The sequence below is a fragment of the Tympanuchus pallidicinctus genome, unplaced genomic scaffold, assembly GCF_026119805.1.
Source record: "Tympanuchus pallidicinctus isolate F22 unplaced genomic scaffold, pur_lepc_1.0 scaffold3, whole genome shotgun sequence".
NCBI classification, from domain to species: domain Eukaryota; kingdom Metazoa; phylum Chordata; class Aves; order Galliformes; family Phasianidae; genus Tympanuchus; species Tympanuchus pallidicinctus.
The window spans coordinates 47,240,051-47,257,286 of NW_026294747.1; the positions used below are offsets into that span (position 1 = coordinate 47,240,051).

General features: G+C 43.5%; 1 protein-coding gene across 3 annotated transcripts in view; it reads right to left on the minus strand.

Annotated features, from left to right (window-relative positions):
* The window catches only part of CCDC85C (coiled-coil domain containing 85C), a 101,207-nt gene that overhangs the window by 28,616 nt on the left and 55,355 nt on the right, over positions 1-17,236 (minus strand). For 2 of the 3 annotated variants that reach the window (XM_052693370.1, XM_052693369.1), the window contains exon 2: positions 10,424-10,500. In XM_052693370.1, coding sequence (XP_052549330.1) covers positions 10,424-10,500 — 77 coding nt within the window. Of the gene's footprint in view, positions 1-8,010; positions 8,842-10,423; positions 10,501-17,236 lie in introns of those variants that run through there. The other variant, XM_052693371.1, reaches the window with a different exon arrangement.

Below are 17,236 nucleotides of genomic sequence, written 5' to 3' on the forward strand. Positions count from 1 at the left end.
GCACTGAAAACTTATAGACAAGTTAGACAAATTATCTTTTCTGTTACGCTTCAGTGTTACTTCTGCTGGAAGGGAGAAAAGAAAGAAGATAGGCATTTAATTCTGCAACACTTTGATCTAGCAAAATGGACCGTTCTCAACAGAAGTTAAATGCAGCAAGAGACAGAAATTTACTTGACAGATACTTTCAGCATTTCTGAAAGATATTAGCAAAAAAACCCTGAACGATTTCAATTAAAATTATGTGCTGAAGTGGCTGAGAAAAATTAAAAAGCGACGCTGTCAGCTTCCAGTAATTCATGAATTAGCATTCAAAATAGGGTCGTTACATAAGTAGCCTTTAATTGAAAACACTATTTTCTCCTTTCACTAAGTCATTACAGCTGAAGGCTGAACAGAGGTTAAAAAAGGAAGAGCAATCATAAATGATCAGTTTGACTCTGTGCTCTAGGGAAATAATAAAGCCTTTACTAAGAATCACAGCTTCCCTTCTCTCCCGGAACATGGGGTCACCTTGTAGCAACTCAGGTGCACCCACAAGCACCATGTGCCTCTGAGAACTCCAAACAGGAGCTTGGCAGATGTGATGTGGTGCTAGACTGCTGGAGACCCACGTCCTCCCAGAATGCAGCAAGAGCCAAGAGGGACCGTCCTGCTGGAACCTGAGGCTATGGCTGAGCACCTGAGATGCTGCTCGCGTCACTTCTTAACTCATTTGTAATCTTCAGCCCTGTGAAAGCTTCCACTCCTGTCCCCATGCCACGCAGAAGAAAACTAAGCACCAATTCGAAGACCAGGTTTCACACAAAGCTTCATCCAACTCTTTTCTGTTTACCTCTGGGAAGTCCCTGAATGAAGGGAAAGGGAAACATGTCCAGTACTAAGAGCGGGATCAACCCCACATGAGTCACCAACAGCAGACAGCCCAGAGAAGTGTGAGTTCAAGGGCTTTATGACTATCAGCATTCCCTACAACTGGTACCAAGTTCAAGAGATAGCAGATTACATACACATCAAGTTCATTAAGAATTTCTCCCCTGATAAACATAACTTTAGAGAAATTAAGCGTCTTAAACACAACTAAAGGAGACGGAATATTGTGATGAATTCAGTACTGGTAACATAACATCCATTTTTTGACATCAGTTCATTAGATTTTCTTCTGACAAATTATTATGCCATACCAACACCCAGCTCTTAGAGAGAGAAAAGCAATTTCCATTCTTTAGTGGCTACTCCATTCTTTCACAAAGCACAGGATTCCCTTCAGCTGTAGTTTACAAGAGGTAACAGCCTTAAGTTGCACCAGGAGAGGCTCAGGTTGGGTATTAGGAAAAATTTCTTCTCAGAAACAGCAGTAACGCACTGACAGGCTGCCCTGGGAGGTGGGGGAGCCACCATCCTTGGAGTGTTCAAGAAACATGGAGATGTGGCACCGACAGACGTGGTTAGTGGGCACGTGGGGGTGGGCTGAGCTTGGACCAGAGGATCTCAAAGGTCTTTTCCAACCTTAATGATTCTATGATTCTAGTGTAAACATTATGGTGAAACTGGTCCCTGACTATAGAGCAAGCACCCCATACTAACCATGTACGTCCATAAGAATCTGGTCTTACAATGTAGTGAATTCTCTATATGAGAAACTGTGCACATGAAAAAAAAAAAACATTCTTTGCATTCTGCTTCTACCCATAAATCTTTGATGGAAACTCTCATGAAAACCTTTTCTGAAGCCTTGGCTTTTGGTTATTTTTGTGATTATAAAAAAGGAGGAAGGGTTTATTTCAGCTCAGTGAGTTGGGCTGCCTTCATCTTTATGGACTGCTGTACTGCCCATTACCTGAATTACTTGCTTGTCACTGCAGTATAAATTCTTAAACCCACTGGCAACAATTTTCTACACCATAATTGTCCCAGTAATTGAAACTGCATCAATTTTGTCACTCAGCAACCCATTGTTTGCAACAGGGTAATTAAATGGAAGGTTTAGCTCGAAATCTTTTCCTCTTATTCCTAACACATGCTGCTCCTGAAGCAATTTACTAAAACTTACCAACTTCTCATATGGGTAAATTTGATTTGTAGCTGGTCGAAACCCAAGATTTTACTAACAAACATCTTTTGCACAAGTACAGGATGGAAATAAATAATTAGAGGCATATTTAATACATTCAGATAATTAAAAACTAGAAATGGCCCATATTAGCATGTGAAAGAACAAGCAACCAGAGCTCCAAACAACCAGCACCACTATGAAGAGGCAGCCCCCAGATCCAAAAAGTTGTTTATGGGTGCATCAGCTATCTCTACCTTACTGAAATTTCATGGCAAGCTGCTGCAGTCAGTCAGCTAGAAGGGAATAGAAGAACATTATACAGACATTTAGAACCTTAAACAAACAAACAAAAACATATTTTATCATCTTGAATTAATTTCTGTCAATACCGCAGATCAAAGTAAGCTGTTCTTACATGCAACATTTGACATAGATAATACAACTATTTGAACTTCAACCCCATTTTCCCATATTAATGAAGCCTTGCAGAAACTATTATTATCTGCACAGACTTCTTATCATCTTATTAACCCAATTTTAAGCATGGTGACCCCAAACAGCTGACTAAGTTCAAGCACCTTGCTTTCACTCACAATACCGATATTTTAAGACCCACAGAGCTGAACAGCAGTATCAGAACAAAGCAGTCTGTAAGGACAACCTGACCCAAGTTCTCCAAAGTCCAGCAGAGCAACTCTTCACACTATTGAGGTACAGCAAAGCAGAAACACATCTCAAACTAAGTGAAAGAAATGCTGCAATAAGTCAGCAGAGAACCTGGTGACTGAGCACACAACAGCTGATCCTACTGCTGAACATCCCCTACCGCATCGCCTAGCACAAAGATTGCCCCTTTATCTCATTAGTCAATGTTTTAGGGTCTCATGCACCAGGAAGTCGAGGGATGCGCAATTTCACTGTGTGAAGCTAGGTAATAATTGAATCAAAGCTCTGTAATTGCTGTTATCACTACAAGACATTCAAGCAAAAATAAGCTCAGCAAAGCACGCATCTGACTTTAAGTATACATGAAGAGTCCCATTAGCTCCAGTGGCATTTATCAGGCAAGCTGGAAACCACACACATGAGAAAGCAATTTAAAAAAAGTCAACGTGCTTGATTTCTTAAGGATTCTGCAAACAAGAAAAAAAAATAAGGAATGAGATTAAAACTATTTAACATCTTTCATGTCATACGAGCCTCCAGAAACAGGAGAGATTAAATTCCTTTATGCTGGCTCATATCCCTGTTGTCCACACAGCACACCCTGAGATCGTTCCTTATGCTGGTGGTAAAGGCCTTGGAGGACCAAGGTGTTCCAATCACACTGTTTCCCAATTCCCTCTCTGGTGCTCAACCAGCAGGTCACGAACACAGCTCAGGAATCAGCATTCCACTCCCACTGATCCTCAGATTCTCCCTCATTATCACGAACTGCACAAGTACAAGTTGAAGGGGCAAAGCCACAGATTTCACCTGCTTCAGTGGTTAAAAAAAAAACAAAAAAAAACCACACTGGAATTCTCTACCACTGGGGGAACTAACATTTTGGGAGAGATGGTCAGTAAGAGGCCTAGCAAATTTTACTATGTAAAACCACTACCAGAAAAAAAAAAGTGGAGTATGAGCAATAAAAGCAGTGCAAGTTTTAAACCCCTCCATTCTCTGTAGCAACTGAGGCGAGAACTTCAACATGCTGTTAATATTCAAGTGTGTCTGCACCTTTTTCCTCTTGTTTTTGACCAGCAGAGAAAGATCAGCTCCACAACTCATTGGAGGCTCAGATAATCAGCTCAAACCAAATTGCAGTATATAATTATAATCACACAACTGGCAGGCTTTGCTCAAGAGAGGACAAGGACTGAGATTCACACAGTACAGCCTATAACCCAAATAGAAATGCAGCTCACTAGTTAACATGCCAAATGGAGCTATAAGCATTGACATTCCACGTAGCCCTCATCTGGCCTGTGGCTTGTAAGCAATAAGTTTAGGAGTTGCAGATTAATGGAGCCCATCCGTGGTTCATTAGCAGCAAAATCAGTCTCTTCGTTAGTAAATCGATGCAGAAGTTAAGGAATGCTGCCCTAGTTCCACTGTGTGAGTACATGTAGATGCAGCATTGCTCAAATAAACAAACTCAGGACCATGCCCTCATAGCACCTTGCATTTTCTTTTCTCAGCTGTGCTCCAGGCTAGAGGCCAAAGGGAACCCCCGCAGCTCCTGGCCAAAGCTCTGCAGATGGAGTTCCTCATATCCCATCAAATAAAAGGGCTAGGAGTGAGGACAACAAAGACCTAAATCCCCTGCAGGCTTTAGCTAACACTGCAACCAAGCACTCTGCTGGCCATTTCTCCTTTCTAAGCAGTGCTCAAGGCAGAATGGAAACTCAAGCTCCTCTCTTCTGGTGGATCACTCAAATATTCAAACCACTTTGTTGCACCAAAACGAAACAGGTGGGAAGAATCAGCTGAAACAAGTCTAATTTTTGATGAGATAGTTTGAATGTCTTTAAAAGTCTGCTACGTAGTTCTAGATTTACATTTTTGACTTTATGAAAAGCAAAACATAACTGGAAACACGTAGTTTTGGCTAAAGTCTTTTTTTTTTTTCCCCCCTTTTTTTTTTTTGTCTAGAATTCAGCACTGAACTTCTTCCAGAAGTCTGTTTTTAAGCTTCTGCAACCAATGCTTAGTTTCTCTTTGAAAATCATTTTTCAGTCTTTATCAGGCTGACTGATCACTGAGAAGCTGCGTACTTTGAACCTCTCTACATGCTACAAAGACACAAAATAATGTTACTTTGTAGCCCAATCTAGCTGTAATTAACAGCTTTTTTTCCCAATCCTGTCCTTATAAGCAGAAAAAAGTGGAATCTGGGGAAAGTGTTACAAAACTGGTTAAGCACAGGATATGACTAATCTTGCATTTCACAGCTGGAGGTTGAACTGAGCCTCATTAAACCCAGTGTTCTTGCTCACCCAGAACAGAAACAAATGGGGCATGGAAGATCTCCGTGTAAGTTTCTCTCATACTCACACTATTCTACAGCAATACAAAATCTCCCAGTTTTGGTGAGTGCAACAGACACTCATAACAATGTGGTTCTGTATAAGCTATACCTCAAAGAGAGTGGAATTCTGTAGACAGTCCTCATTTACTGGAAATGAATATTTGAATGAGGACCCAAATGTGCATCTTCTTTTTAATTAATTAAAATCAGTATGCAGGTAAACATTTACACAGTGCACGAGAATAAGAATACAGTACCTCAGAGCATGTCATCTTCAGCATTCTGAATTTAAATGGAGACTAAGTGCATTGGAAAGCTTTCACGTCTGACTTGCTCTCCATTACAAAAAACCCTATTTCCCTTGTGATACTTCAAATTAAAGCAATTATCCTCATCCTTCTCACACACAAACACCAGGTAGGCATTGGGGAAATAAGACAGGTTTGTAATTTTGCTCCATTGTGGCGAGCACACACAGCACTCCCAGCACACGTAACAGCCTCACAACAAACCTGTGAAACTGTGGTTCAAGGAGAGGCCCCAATGTGAGGACCTGATCCCAGCCCTGAGAAAAGTGCACAAGCAAGAACTGTTAACAGCAGGCTTGGCACACAACAGAGTGATCATCAAACAAGAGAAGAAATTGCAGCCTGATTCTCCTGTAGCCAGCCAGCACACTGTGTGCAATTCCTTCCTCTCCTCCATCCTCCATTCTTCAGGAAGAAACTGAACTCCATGGAACCGCATTTATCCTAATCCATAACATCCTTATCCTGCGTGGCACTGTTGACCCCTCAGCTCCCTGAAGTCCTGGGGTCCATTTTCTTCTCCTCGTTTTCAGAACAATGTGCCAGAAATTGCTTGCTGGGTGCATGCCTGTCACAAGTGCACAGAACTCAGGCTAAGCATACAGCTTCTTAAAAAGAAGGCTAAGCACAATTTCCAGGATTTTGTTTTGGCATAAGAAGGGGTCTCCCAGGGATACTCTCAACCCCCATCAGCAGGCAGGCAGCCGCTGAGGTGCTGCTAAGACTGAGTCTATGTGGTGATTTAATTAAATATTCAGATGTTCCTGGTAACTCCCCAGGGTTGCCCCCTCCCAGGAGAAGAATTTTTCTTATTTCTGCTCAGCACAAATGCTCCTGGCATACTTCCTCAAAGAAACATCACGATATCATTGCTAAACGTCTGGCCACTCACTGCTGCCCTGAGTATCTCCTCCCTCCAAGCTGGGCTTTCTGAAGCCAAGGTGTGCAACATGTCCTGGGCTTCTCTGAGTAGGAAAATGCTTCCAGCATGCCCACCCTGAAGGGAAAATCTGGACTGGGATCAGCAGAGACACACCAAGCCCACAATGCACAGGACTTCATTGCAAGAAGTGAGAAGAGTGGACAAGCCCATGAAGCCTACACATTCTGCAATTTTAGTTGTAAGTGCTTAATTCTTACCATTGTACAGAACGATGTGAAAACATAAAATAATAACCCTAATGATGGCCAAAAGTTCATCACTGTTATTATCTCTAAAACGCATGCATTAGTCGCAAAACTGCCCAGAACTGACCTTTGGAGCTCCCAAAGCTGTTAAATATAGGTTTCTCCAATCTTGAGGGAAAAGCACATAATTACCAATTCATTTTTAGTTTAAGGGGCATTGTGATGTGGCTTAAGGGGTTTATTTTCAACTTGGACACTTTCAGCTCAGCAACAAAAAGTAAATATGATCTCTCATCACAGGGGTTGTATTTCTGTAATATGGAAGGTTCCCTCATCTCCCCAACCAAAGGCTGCAACAGAATGTTCAGCTCTCCAGGACATTGTCCTCAAAGACAGAGGAAAAACAGGATTTCTCACACACGCTGTGGAACAGATTAAATCCCCTCACACAGCAGAATGCAGCACACTTCTTCCCTGGAGAATTTCAGACAACAAAAGAGATGCCTGCAAAGCTCTCTACAGCCAACACCCAACGTTCCTGAGAGCTTACATCCTTGTTCATTACACTTCAACTAGAACTTGAGAAAATAAAGTTGTCACTTAAACCCATACACAAGAAACATATTTGGATTGTTCTCCTATAAAAGGAAGCTGGAAACTAGGCAAGGATTGCTACCACACCTTGCCACGTTAAAATGCTAGCCACAGTGAGGCTGGCACAGAGGCTCCTTGGGTGCACAGCGTGAGCCACTCCCCTTACCTGGTCTTGTGTTTGCAGGACAGAAGCCACCTCCACTTGTAAGAAAGGGTGGCACCATCAGCTCCAAGACACTGTGAGGTCCTTGCTACTGGGGTTATCCCACAGACAGCTTCTCAGTAGTGGCCTTTGGTAGAACCTCTCTCCAATCAATATAAACCAGGCAACAAGATCTGTGTGTTGTCAGAACTGCTGCCAGGTGCTTTGCCAGCACAGTGGTGCCATTCGCTGTCACTTTCACAGCCATGTCACCAAAACAACATAGTGTAAACCTAAGTCCATGACAGTATCAAACTGGAGCCATTTCTCCAGTTTTCTTTCCAGAGAAAGGAGGATGGGAAAAGCAGTGATTACTGATGGGTGAGCAATTTGAGAAGTTCATTTCCCAACTGGAAATACACATAATCTTCCCTAGAAAGAAAAAAAAAAGTGAAAACAAAAACAAAAAAAAATCCATATATGGCTATCATAAAAAAATTCACTTCTTCATTTATTTTCCTCCTATCACAAAGTGCAGCTCATGAGAGATGGCACTTCCTTACCACACAAGAGAAGGAACAGCCTTCTCCATTAATCTCTTCCAATGAGTCACCAGAAGAGCGAAGTGAATCACAGCACGCTTGGGTGCTGGTAACATGCACCAGGCAAGGCAGCAATTCCAGCACACGTTGGGAAGCTCTCCAATCCCTCTCAACAAGCTCTTGCTTGTGTTACCAAGCTTGCAAAAAATTCAAGAATTATCTGGACAACTCTCAGTCATACTGTCTGATTTTGGGTGGTCCTGTGTGAAGCCAGGAGTTGGACTCGAGGATCTTCACAGGTCCCTCCCAGTTCAGGATATTCTATGATTCTACAATCCTTGCACGTGAAGATAATCATCACATCTCAGCATAGCCTCACCTGGCAGACACCAAGAAAGATAAAGCAACAGATCTCACTCAGGATGCCTTAGCTAGCAGAGGTACACTGTCTCACGAAGTCACTGTAATATAAATCCTCCCATCAAGCTCACAATATCATCTGCAGCACCAGGCTTCTCAGGTTTCTCTGGATGAAGCACTATTTTAGCTCTGTGTTTAGCACTTGGAAAGCAGCCAGAAGACTTCCATAACCACCACTGATTTGTTAATCCCTTAATGCACAGGCACTGTTTGTTACTTAGGACGTCAGGTTTCATCACCCCTCAGCACAGTGGTGATAGAACTTCTTGACATCAGACTGCAAATATTATTGCAATGTCAATACTCCCAGGGAGGAAGCCAGGCTGAGTTAAAATGTGACTCTGGTATTGACAAGCTGGTTTGGCATTGCCGAGTTCAAACTGCCAGGATCACCTGGCAAGTTCAAAAACAAGAGAATTGTTGCCAGGATCCTTTTTGAGTCCTTTGAGTCTTAGCCCAAGATCCACATGGTAACAGCTAAACACCTTCCAATGAGATGAAGCAAGAAAGTGTGGTTAAGTGGATTATTACACTCTTCCGGGAAAGTACTGGGAACAATGTGTACATATGCATGTGAGTGTGTGCAGAGACAAGTTTTCCTTGCTCTTCTTGCTCTTTTTGTCCATAGTTGGTGGAATCTGAAAATGAAGCATAAAGGCAAAAGGGCTGAGCCTCCTGTTAATTACTGTTGGGTTTGTTTGGTTGGTTGGGTTTTTTTTTTGTTTGTTGTTTACTTCAGAAGATAGACCAGCAGAATGCCGTGCTCGGCCATGGCAGGATGAAGCCAGGCCAAGGGCACACTGAGCAGAGCCCATCCCCAAATCCATGTGTGTCCCTGGCAGCTGCACACACACAGCCCATCTGGTTATCGATATCTCCAATGGAATCATCTCGGGGCTTCAGCTACCACCCGCCAGCACAGGGGTTGGGAGAAAGACAGAGGGAGTTAAAATTAAATTAGCAATTGATTAATACTTGAAGTCACTCAGTAGCTGTTGTTGAGTGTCATTTGGGGGTTTTAACCCTTCGGTGCTCCGTGCTCCATGCATCACAGGTGGCAATATCAACAAGGAAACTTGAAACTTGGGGCAATTTTTAAAAACCCACAATGTGGTCAAAATGTGGGTTTCAATAAAATTATAACTTACCAGAATTATTTTATTGATATTTCAGTAAGCACATAGCCTCCTTTTCAATTTTATTAACAGGAATATTTTGGAAACAGAACAAAAGGAAGATGGCAGAGCAGTCTGTTTTTCAGACTCAATGAAATGCAAAGAAAAAAAATAAAAAGAAAAAAAACTGATAAAAAAAGTTTTGGAGCAAAACTATTCCAAAATTTAGTGCTTGAAGTAAGAAGCAAAGTTTATGGAAAAAAAAAAATATTTAACATGCCAGGGAAGTAGAACAGTGCAACAGTGAAAAGATGCAGAGGAAATGGAAAAAAAGAGGAACTCTTCTGATGGTTTAAATAGACAGCTCTTCACTGATTTCAGCAGAGCTGCCCCCTCTTTACAAAGAGTGCTGTGTTGTAGGGGATCCAGGGGACATATCAAACAGAAGGATTGTTTTCTTCCTACTGCTTGACATTCCTATATATAGATAGGTAAGCACAAGGAGCGATCAAAAGCCCAGCGGCACGTGAAGTAGACTTTGAAGGATGGATGCAAGCAAAAAGTGCCAGTTTTGAAGATGCCTGCTCTGCTTTCAGCGAGATCACAAATAAAAGCTGTGAGCCAGCACTGCACAAAACTGCTCCCAAGGCTGTTCTTTTACTACAGCCTTCTCATTCAACAAGATAAAAGCAAATGTAAATGGGCAAGCAAGGCAAAATCCCAGAGCAAGGACACCAGTGACGCCAGGGCCTCATACTGCATGGAGGTGCCCACGTGCCAGCACAGCGCGTGTACTGCTGCTGCTGTGCCAGCAGAGACCCCCTGCCCACCCTCTGTGCACATCCAGATGTACTCCTCCTCAACACACACAGGGAGGCTAACAGAGAATTTGCCATTCTTTTCTCTATAGCCAATTTTGAGGTAGCATTACTGCTGAAGGTGCATAGCAACAGAAAACCGAGTTCCATTATCAGGGAGTTCACAGCATTATGCTCTTCACCTTGTAAAAAATCCCTACTGAATTCAGGTGGGCAGGCAATTACACAGAAACCAGAGATCAGAGCTTGAGGCCACATTAATACCTACTAGGAAATAAATAACATACCTGAGAGAGAAGCTTGTTATCATCCTCCAGCAGTTTCACTTTTGTTTCAAGTTGTCTGATGTAGTTGGAAGATGAATCTTTAGGAAAAAAGAAAAGATGTATTTCAATTTCTTGTGTTAGAGGTAAGTGCTGTCACATGGCAAGGCATTTCTTCCCCCTGTGGAACACAAGTTTGGAAAAGAACTACTGACTACAAGCATGATGGGTAAGGAGGAGACTCCAGCAAGATTGTTTTTTCCCACGCAAGAGCTGAAATTTGGTAACAGCAGCTCCTTCTGTGAATCCATCAGTGCCATCAATCTGAGGGAAAGGGAAAAAAGGAAGGAGTCCCATAATTTTTCCTCAAACAATTTCTGAGCTTTGAAAGATGCTCTCATTCATCTAAAATGCACCAAAATACTCAACGGCAGAACAAGATGCCTCAACTCAGGTTCAGATAAACCAACCCCTTAAACACATGCTTTTTTTCTTTCAAAACCAGCTGATAAAATCCACAGAAATAAAATCTGTGCCAGAGTTCCCAGCACAGTAACAGGGTATGAGACATACAGCCAGGCTCCAAGCTGAAGCACACACATCCTGCAGCATACAGCTGAAATGCCTACCCATGAGACCTCTTTTTTCTAGTGGAACTATATGACAGAAACAGGAAAGCAAAGTACAGCACAACCCCACATAGTACAGCAATTTTCATCCTGAAGGAATTGAATGGCAAATTTACCCTGACAGTAAGACAGCAACATCAAGGAGGGTGACCTGGCACAGAAGATAACTTTCCAAAAAGATAACTTTTTGCATGGAGCTTACTGCTAACCAAAACATCTGCTTTTTGTTTTGAAATATGCTTTGAACCAATACATCTGCAAATTTTACAGATATTAAAGGAACTTAGGAGAAACCTTTTAGCCATTTCCGTTAGAGCTTAACAGTTTGCACCAACTGCCTCCATCCACCTGTATGCCTGTAACACTTCTCCACTCACAATTTTGAGAGCGGAGGCTGTGAATTGTTACAGCAAGAGAATAAGAAGGAGGGAGTTCTGCAGCTTTAGCATATGAAAAAGAAACCTGAACAATCTCTGCTGAAAGGGCTCTGTGAAATGGAATTATGCTTTCCTTCATTTCAATTATTACAGAATGACTGCAAAAGCCACTATTCAGCCAAAGGACCTCACGCTGAGCATGAATCAGAGAGGAACAGAGTGTTACACAGCACAGGGCTGCGGCCGGCTCCATTCCGGACCAGCTTGCCATGGTCAGCAGGCACCCTCAGCTTCATCTCTGCACACAGAAACACGTGCACATGCACATGTGTAAGGTTTAGGCTCGCTCTGTGCCAAAAGGCTTATCTTCCTCTGTGCCAGCACCTGCCAAAGGCACTCAGTGCAAGCCTGAATGCACTTTCTTGGCCACTCTTTGGGCAGTTTTGCAGAAGAGCTAGCATGCAATCTACCACTAAGCACTGAGAGTTCTTTGACCAGTCAAGAGAAAAATTGGAATATGCTTGGAGAAGCTCTACCATAGACAAGAGCCAAACCACAAATAAAGGAACAGCGGGACCCATCAGAGTAAAGTGCCCAACTCAAGCACGCGCATTCTCAGAGGAAACATGTTCACGGCTTTGTTTTGATAATGCTTTGTACAAAATCAGGAAATCCAAATAAATCCTCATAAAAAAAGCATAAGACAACACCATAGGGAGCTGTGTAAGTTCAGTGAATGGCTTTAGTGGCCTAAAGATTCACAACAGCGTTGCCTTCAGCTGCAGAGATGGCAAGCTGTCTGCCCAACAGAAGCTCAACCACAAGAGGGGTCCACAGATCTCAGGAAAAGAGGGCAAACAAAGCAGGTTGTGCGATCGATCCACAGCATCTTCCCAACTGAGGTCTCATGCAAACAGTGCCAAGAATTTAGTCATGCATACAGAAATGCAGAATAAAATGCTGCAGATCTCTACTTTAGTCAGCAGGATTTCAGCACTAGCTTCAAGAAGTTACTGAATTAGTAATGACCCAATCCTCCATTAGGGTGATAGGGAATTTAAAATCCTTAAGGATCTTTCATGGAGCACAGTTTCACCCCTTTTGTACCCACAGCTCAGCCCAGTAATGCCCATTTGGCTTAGCAGTGCCCAGAACAACTTCAAGCTCCATCAAAAGACTCGCTGAAATCCCACCTCTTCCATTTGTGTGCTTGATACAAAGCCTCCATCTGCAGATCTGGCCAGATAAGCTGTCCTCCTGAGCTATGCTCCAGCTTCACCAAGAAGCACGTGCAGCAGAGGTGAGCACCCCTATGCAGTGAATGCAGTGATCCCAATACACCAGCTCCTGATACTCATCTCAATATACTGGGGCATCCAGCTCCAAAAAAGGATTCAAAGCAGTGTCAAAAGACACCTTCTGGGATTCCAGAGACACGGACTGAGCACAGCCTATGTGTGCATACCTTGTATACACAGCAACACTTGCATAAACAAGTGCAAAAATGCTAGACAGTACTACAGATCTGTATGTGTTGCAGATCACGTGCAGACACAGAAAGAAATCAGCCTGTAATGAGTCTTTCTCCTGCTTGCAGTTCAAGTCTGCTTCACAAGCAGCAGTGTCCCCACCGCTCCCCTGGTAATCTCTTATCATTGTTTCATGTTTTGATCGTGCCACATATGGAACTCTATGCCACACTGTGTATAAACAGCAGCAATAACAACAGCTTATGGGAACTACTTCTGAGCCCTCCTCCCCACCCTGTGCCCTCAAAGGGCAGAGAAGCTGAAGGAGGTCATTTTTGGCATCCCTACCCTCCAGCACAGGGATATATGTATATGGCTCAAAGTAAAGGCTCACACCCTGAGCTTCACTAGCATTGCTCTTCGTGTGGTAGCTTTAGCATTGCTAACATCTATACAGAGTTGATGTTAAATGGTTGAATAGTGACACAGAAGCTGCTGTGTTTAGGTCTTGAGAGCTACAAGGAGTGACCAAGAGATTGGCCATAGCTGCCTAAGAAAAAGAAACAGTGAGAAAATTATTTTCAAATCCTTTGCAAAGAAAAAGCTATTCCTTGGACATGCTGGGGAGGCAATCTCTATACTTCCAGGAAGGAATGCACACCACAGTCACCATTAGCATTAAAAGCCTGCTCTGAGACTTGCTAGAACTCTTCACACAACACTGCTGAACCCCAAACCACGTCTGATGTCAGTTAGAAAGCACATCACAGCAACATAAAATTTAAGTAGAAAAAAATCAACTTAGCTCTTTTGTCAGCAGGAGATGCTCCATGTCAGGCAAAGGCTGAGAAACAGTGCTCAGAACCACCACCACCCACACCGTACGCTCGGAGACAAATAGCCTCCATCTTCTGGGCCTCCTGGAGCTGAGGTGGACACCAGACGAGCCCCCTGCATCTTGATCTCAGGTTTAAAGAATCCCATGACAGCAGGCAGTAACACTCCAGGCCGAGACTCTCCCACGTTAGATCAAGAAACACATTCCCAGCATTTTTCTGCCTCTGACCTTCCTCTTATCAGTGAGTTTCCCCCCTTGCCTGCCTCCCTCACAGCCGTGGGGTGAGGATGGCCCCGCTGACCCACCCAAGAGAGGCAGCAGAGATGGAATGTTGGCAGCTTGGACCCCCTCATTCCCATTATTAGGAATGATTAGGAAAATGAATGGTCTCAGCACCTTGTCAAAGCCTGCTGTCAGCCTTGAGGAATGCTGCACCTTCAGCCCAAGAGCTTTCACCCTGGCAACACGAGCCAGACCCCTGGCACACCCAACTGGCCCATCATCTCACAGAACAATACGGCACCCACTTTGAGTCCCCACCACCACCTGGTGCATCACCAGAGTCCTACTGCGTCCTACCCCATAATGCAGGGTAGGACACAGGTCTGTGAATGCATGGCACAATGAAGTACAGTATCAAGGATGGAAGTCAAAGACATGTGAGAAGAACAACTCAGGAGTGTGTCTGGTCAGCTGTGATGGGATGACACCAGGACCAAAATGCTCTTCTTCTCACACTCCTCAAGGTCATGGGCTGCAACTATATGAGCAACGTTTGCCTTAATTGACCAGATGGCACCAGACAGGATTTCCCCTCAAAACTTTATGTCTCCCACCCACAACCCTTGCACACATCAGACTGGCCACCACTCCTGGAGCACTTTGGGCAGCAGAAGGAGGCCAGGACTGGCCCCAGCACAGCACCTCTGCAGGCAGCCAGCAAGCAACACTGACAGAACTCACACCAAGAGTGCCATAATTTGGCAGCGCTCACTTACACAACGTAATTGCTTCAAGCCAAACTGTTCACAGAGCTGTAAAACCTGAAGTCCTGTTTCTTTAAAGAGCCTTTGAAGAACTAATTGGACATAGCTCCTCACATTATCTCCATGAGAGGTAAGAGGACTGCATTCCAGCCCATGAAGGAGCATTACTGATATTACCCACTGTCCTCAAGATTTACCATCTTAAAAAACACACTCCATCTGGAATCAACTGTGATGCAATCTAGCTGAATAAGTTTTCTCCACGTAGACAAACCAATTAATACTCATTACAGCTCAATTAAGGCAAGACAAATCACTCTACCTTGTTTTAACTAAATGCCCTTTGATGGAGCAGGAACTGCCTGGCTCCTGAAGCTTTTTTAAAACAGAAATTAGAAACTGTTTCAACAATCAAAACAATCTCTCAGCCTGCAGAGCACAGAGCAGCGTCATTTTAAAAAACAGTCAGAAACACTGGAGCCTTTCTGATCCTCATTTGAGATTTCAGAGGAAGCTGTCTGAGGGGTAAGTAAGATGAATTATGCATTTATTTTGACAGTAACAAATGTTTTTATTTCTACTTATGTTATTTCTCAAAACCGTGAGCATGCAGAGCAGAGGCTTGCATTGTAGCAACGTGGTTGGGATCGAGCCACATCTATTTAAGGCCTTATACCAAAGCTTTTCTTACTTTAGCACTTGAACAGATGTAAGAAATGTAATGACTTAGTACAGTTCATAACAGAGATGCAAGAAAAGGTTAACATCACACTCCTTGGAACAAGGATGCTCCAGAGCCCCCCAGCTGCCTCAGTCACAGTACCTGCACCCTGCTGGGGCAATGCAAAATGGCCTCCTGCTGCGATTCCTCCCCAGGAAACACATTTACAAGTAGGATTTACAAAAGCAAAGCACAGCTCTATTTGCTTTGTCACCATCCTGCCAACAAGACCCTTCCATCCCTCACCAAAAGCAGCGACCCCAAGGGGATTCTCCCAAAGCCAAGATAATGTCTTATAGGAAGGAGAGATGTTCTGCCAGTCTTACACTTCACCACGACCTGCCTCATTCAGCCTCATGCGATGGGATGCTGGGTGTTCCTGCTTCCTCCCCTTCCACTAAAGATTATCCCATTGAAAGATCTTCACCTGTGCTCAATAAAACATTTCACTGTTTGTCAGCAGTTTTGTTATCACACCTCTACTCTTCAGCACAATATTTCAGATTCTTACTGCTCTGTTGGTTTTGCTTCTTGACGCAGACAACCAGGCTGAAAAATGGGCCCGCGGCTACGTCTTGTGAAAAAGGTGATTTATTAAGGCAATAGGGATTTCTTAGACCAGCTGGGAAGCAGATGAAACTCACGTCTTTTTGTACCTTGTCACTACAGAAAACGTTCAGAAGTGGACAAAATCATAACCCCTGATTCTTCCTAGGCAGCCACCATCTTTCTGCTCTTACCATCAAAACCCACTGATAGAACCACAGAATCATGCAGGTTGGAAAAGAACATCTGACGCAACCCATGGTGACACCTGTCTGAGTAAGACTGGTAAGATCTGACCTCGTATAGTTCAAGTAGAGGTGATATCTCCAGGTACTGAATAGGTATTAAAACACTATTCAAGACAATAGAGAAGTGCACCGTCAATTCCAAATAACACAGAAATCCAGTCTCAGATTAACAAACTTTTTTTTTAACCACGCCACACCAGTAGCTGTGTGCTAACAACAAGGCTGTGCTAAGCACTGCTCAGGCAGGATGATGGGACATACGCCACTGGAGCTGTTTAATTAACGTTTTCAAGCAAGTCTCTAGCTATGAGATCTGAAATTTTCCAAGATTCCAAGCTCCCAGTTCAGTTACAGTTCATTAGGCCTGCCTGGGAGCTTAGCAGCCTCCAGCCAGTCTGTAGAAGTCTGATAAGGTCTCTCTGACTTCAAATGTCACTGTTCACTGCTGCAACTCTCAGCCATGACATCACCTTCCAGCACAGCACATCTGCCTACTGCCACTGTCAACAGCAGCTCAAGAGCTCCTGATACCTTATCAGGATTTCATTAGGACGCAGCTGATAGGAAAGGAAGAGTGTGTGCCTGTGTGCCTGGCATGGCAGAGCAGCCAGGAGAGAGCTGTCTCATCTCTTCAGAAAGTGCCTACCCATATCTCCTTTTTTGTCTGGTGACCTTTATGTTACAATCTTCACAGGGACCATCCTTCTATCACCTCAAAGCAGCACAGGAGCCACTAGAGAGCTCTTGCACCACACTACTAACCCATGCAAACAATACAGCCTGCTTAGTGGGAAGGGGGAAATAAAGCAGCAAAGAGCATATTATTGCTGTGTGAATTACATTTCTACACAAAAGAATGGTAGAACATTTTGTTGTCTTTCTATAGGAAAAAATGGCAGCAGTGATTCCCAAATTTCTCAGCAAAATCTTCTACCTGTTCCCACTGCCTGCATAGCCCAGCTCAGCCACAGCGATCATCCACTATCGTTTGACCAGGCTTCCCAGGGAAACCTTTCTTTCTAT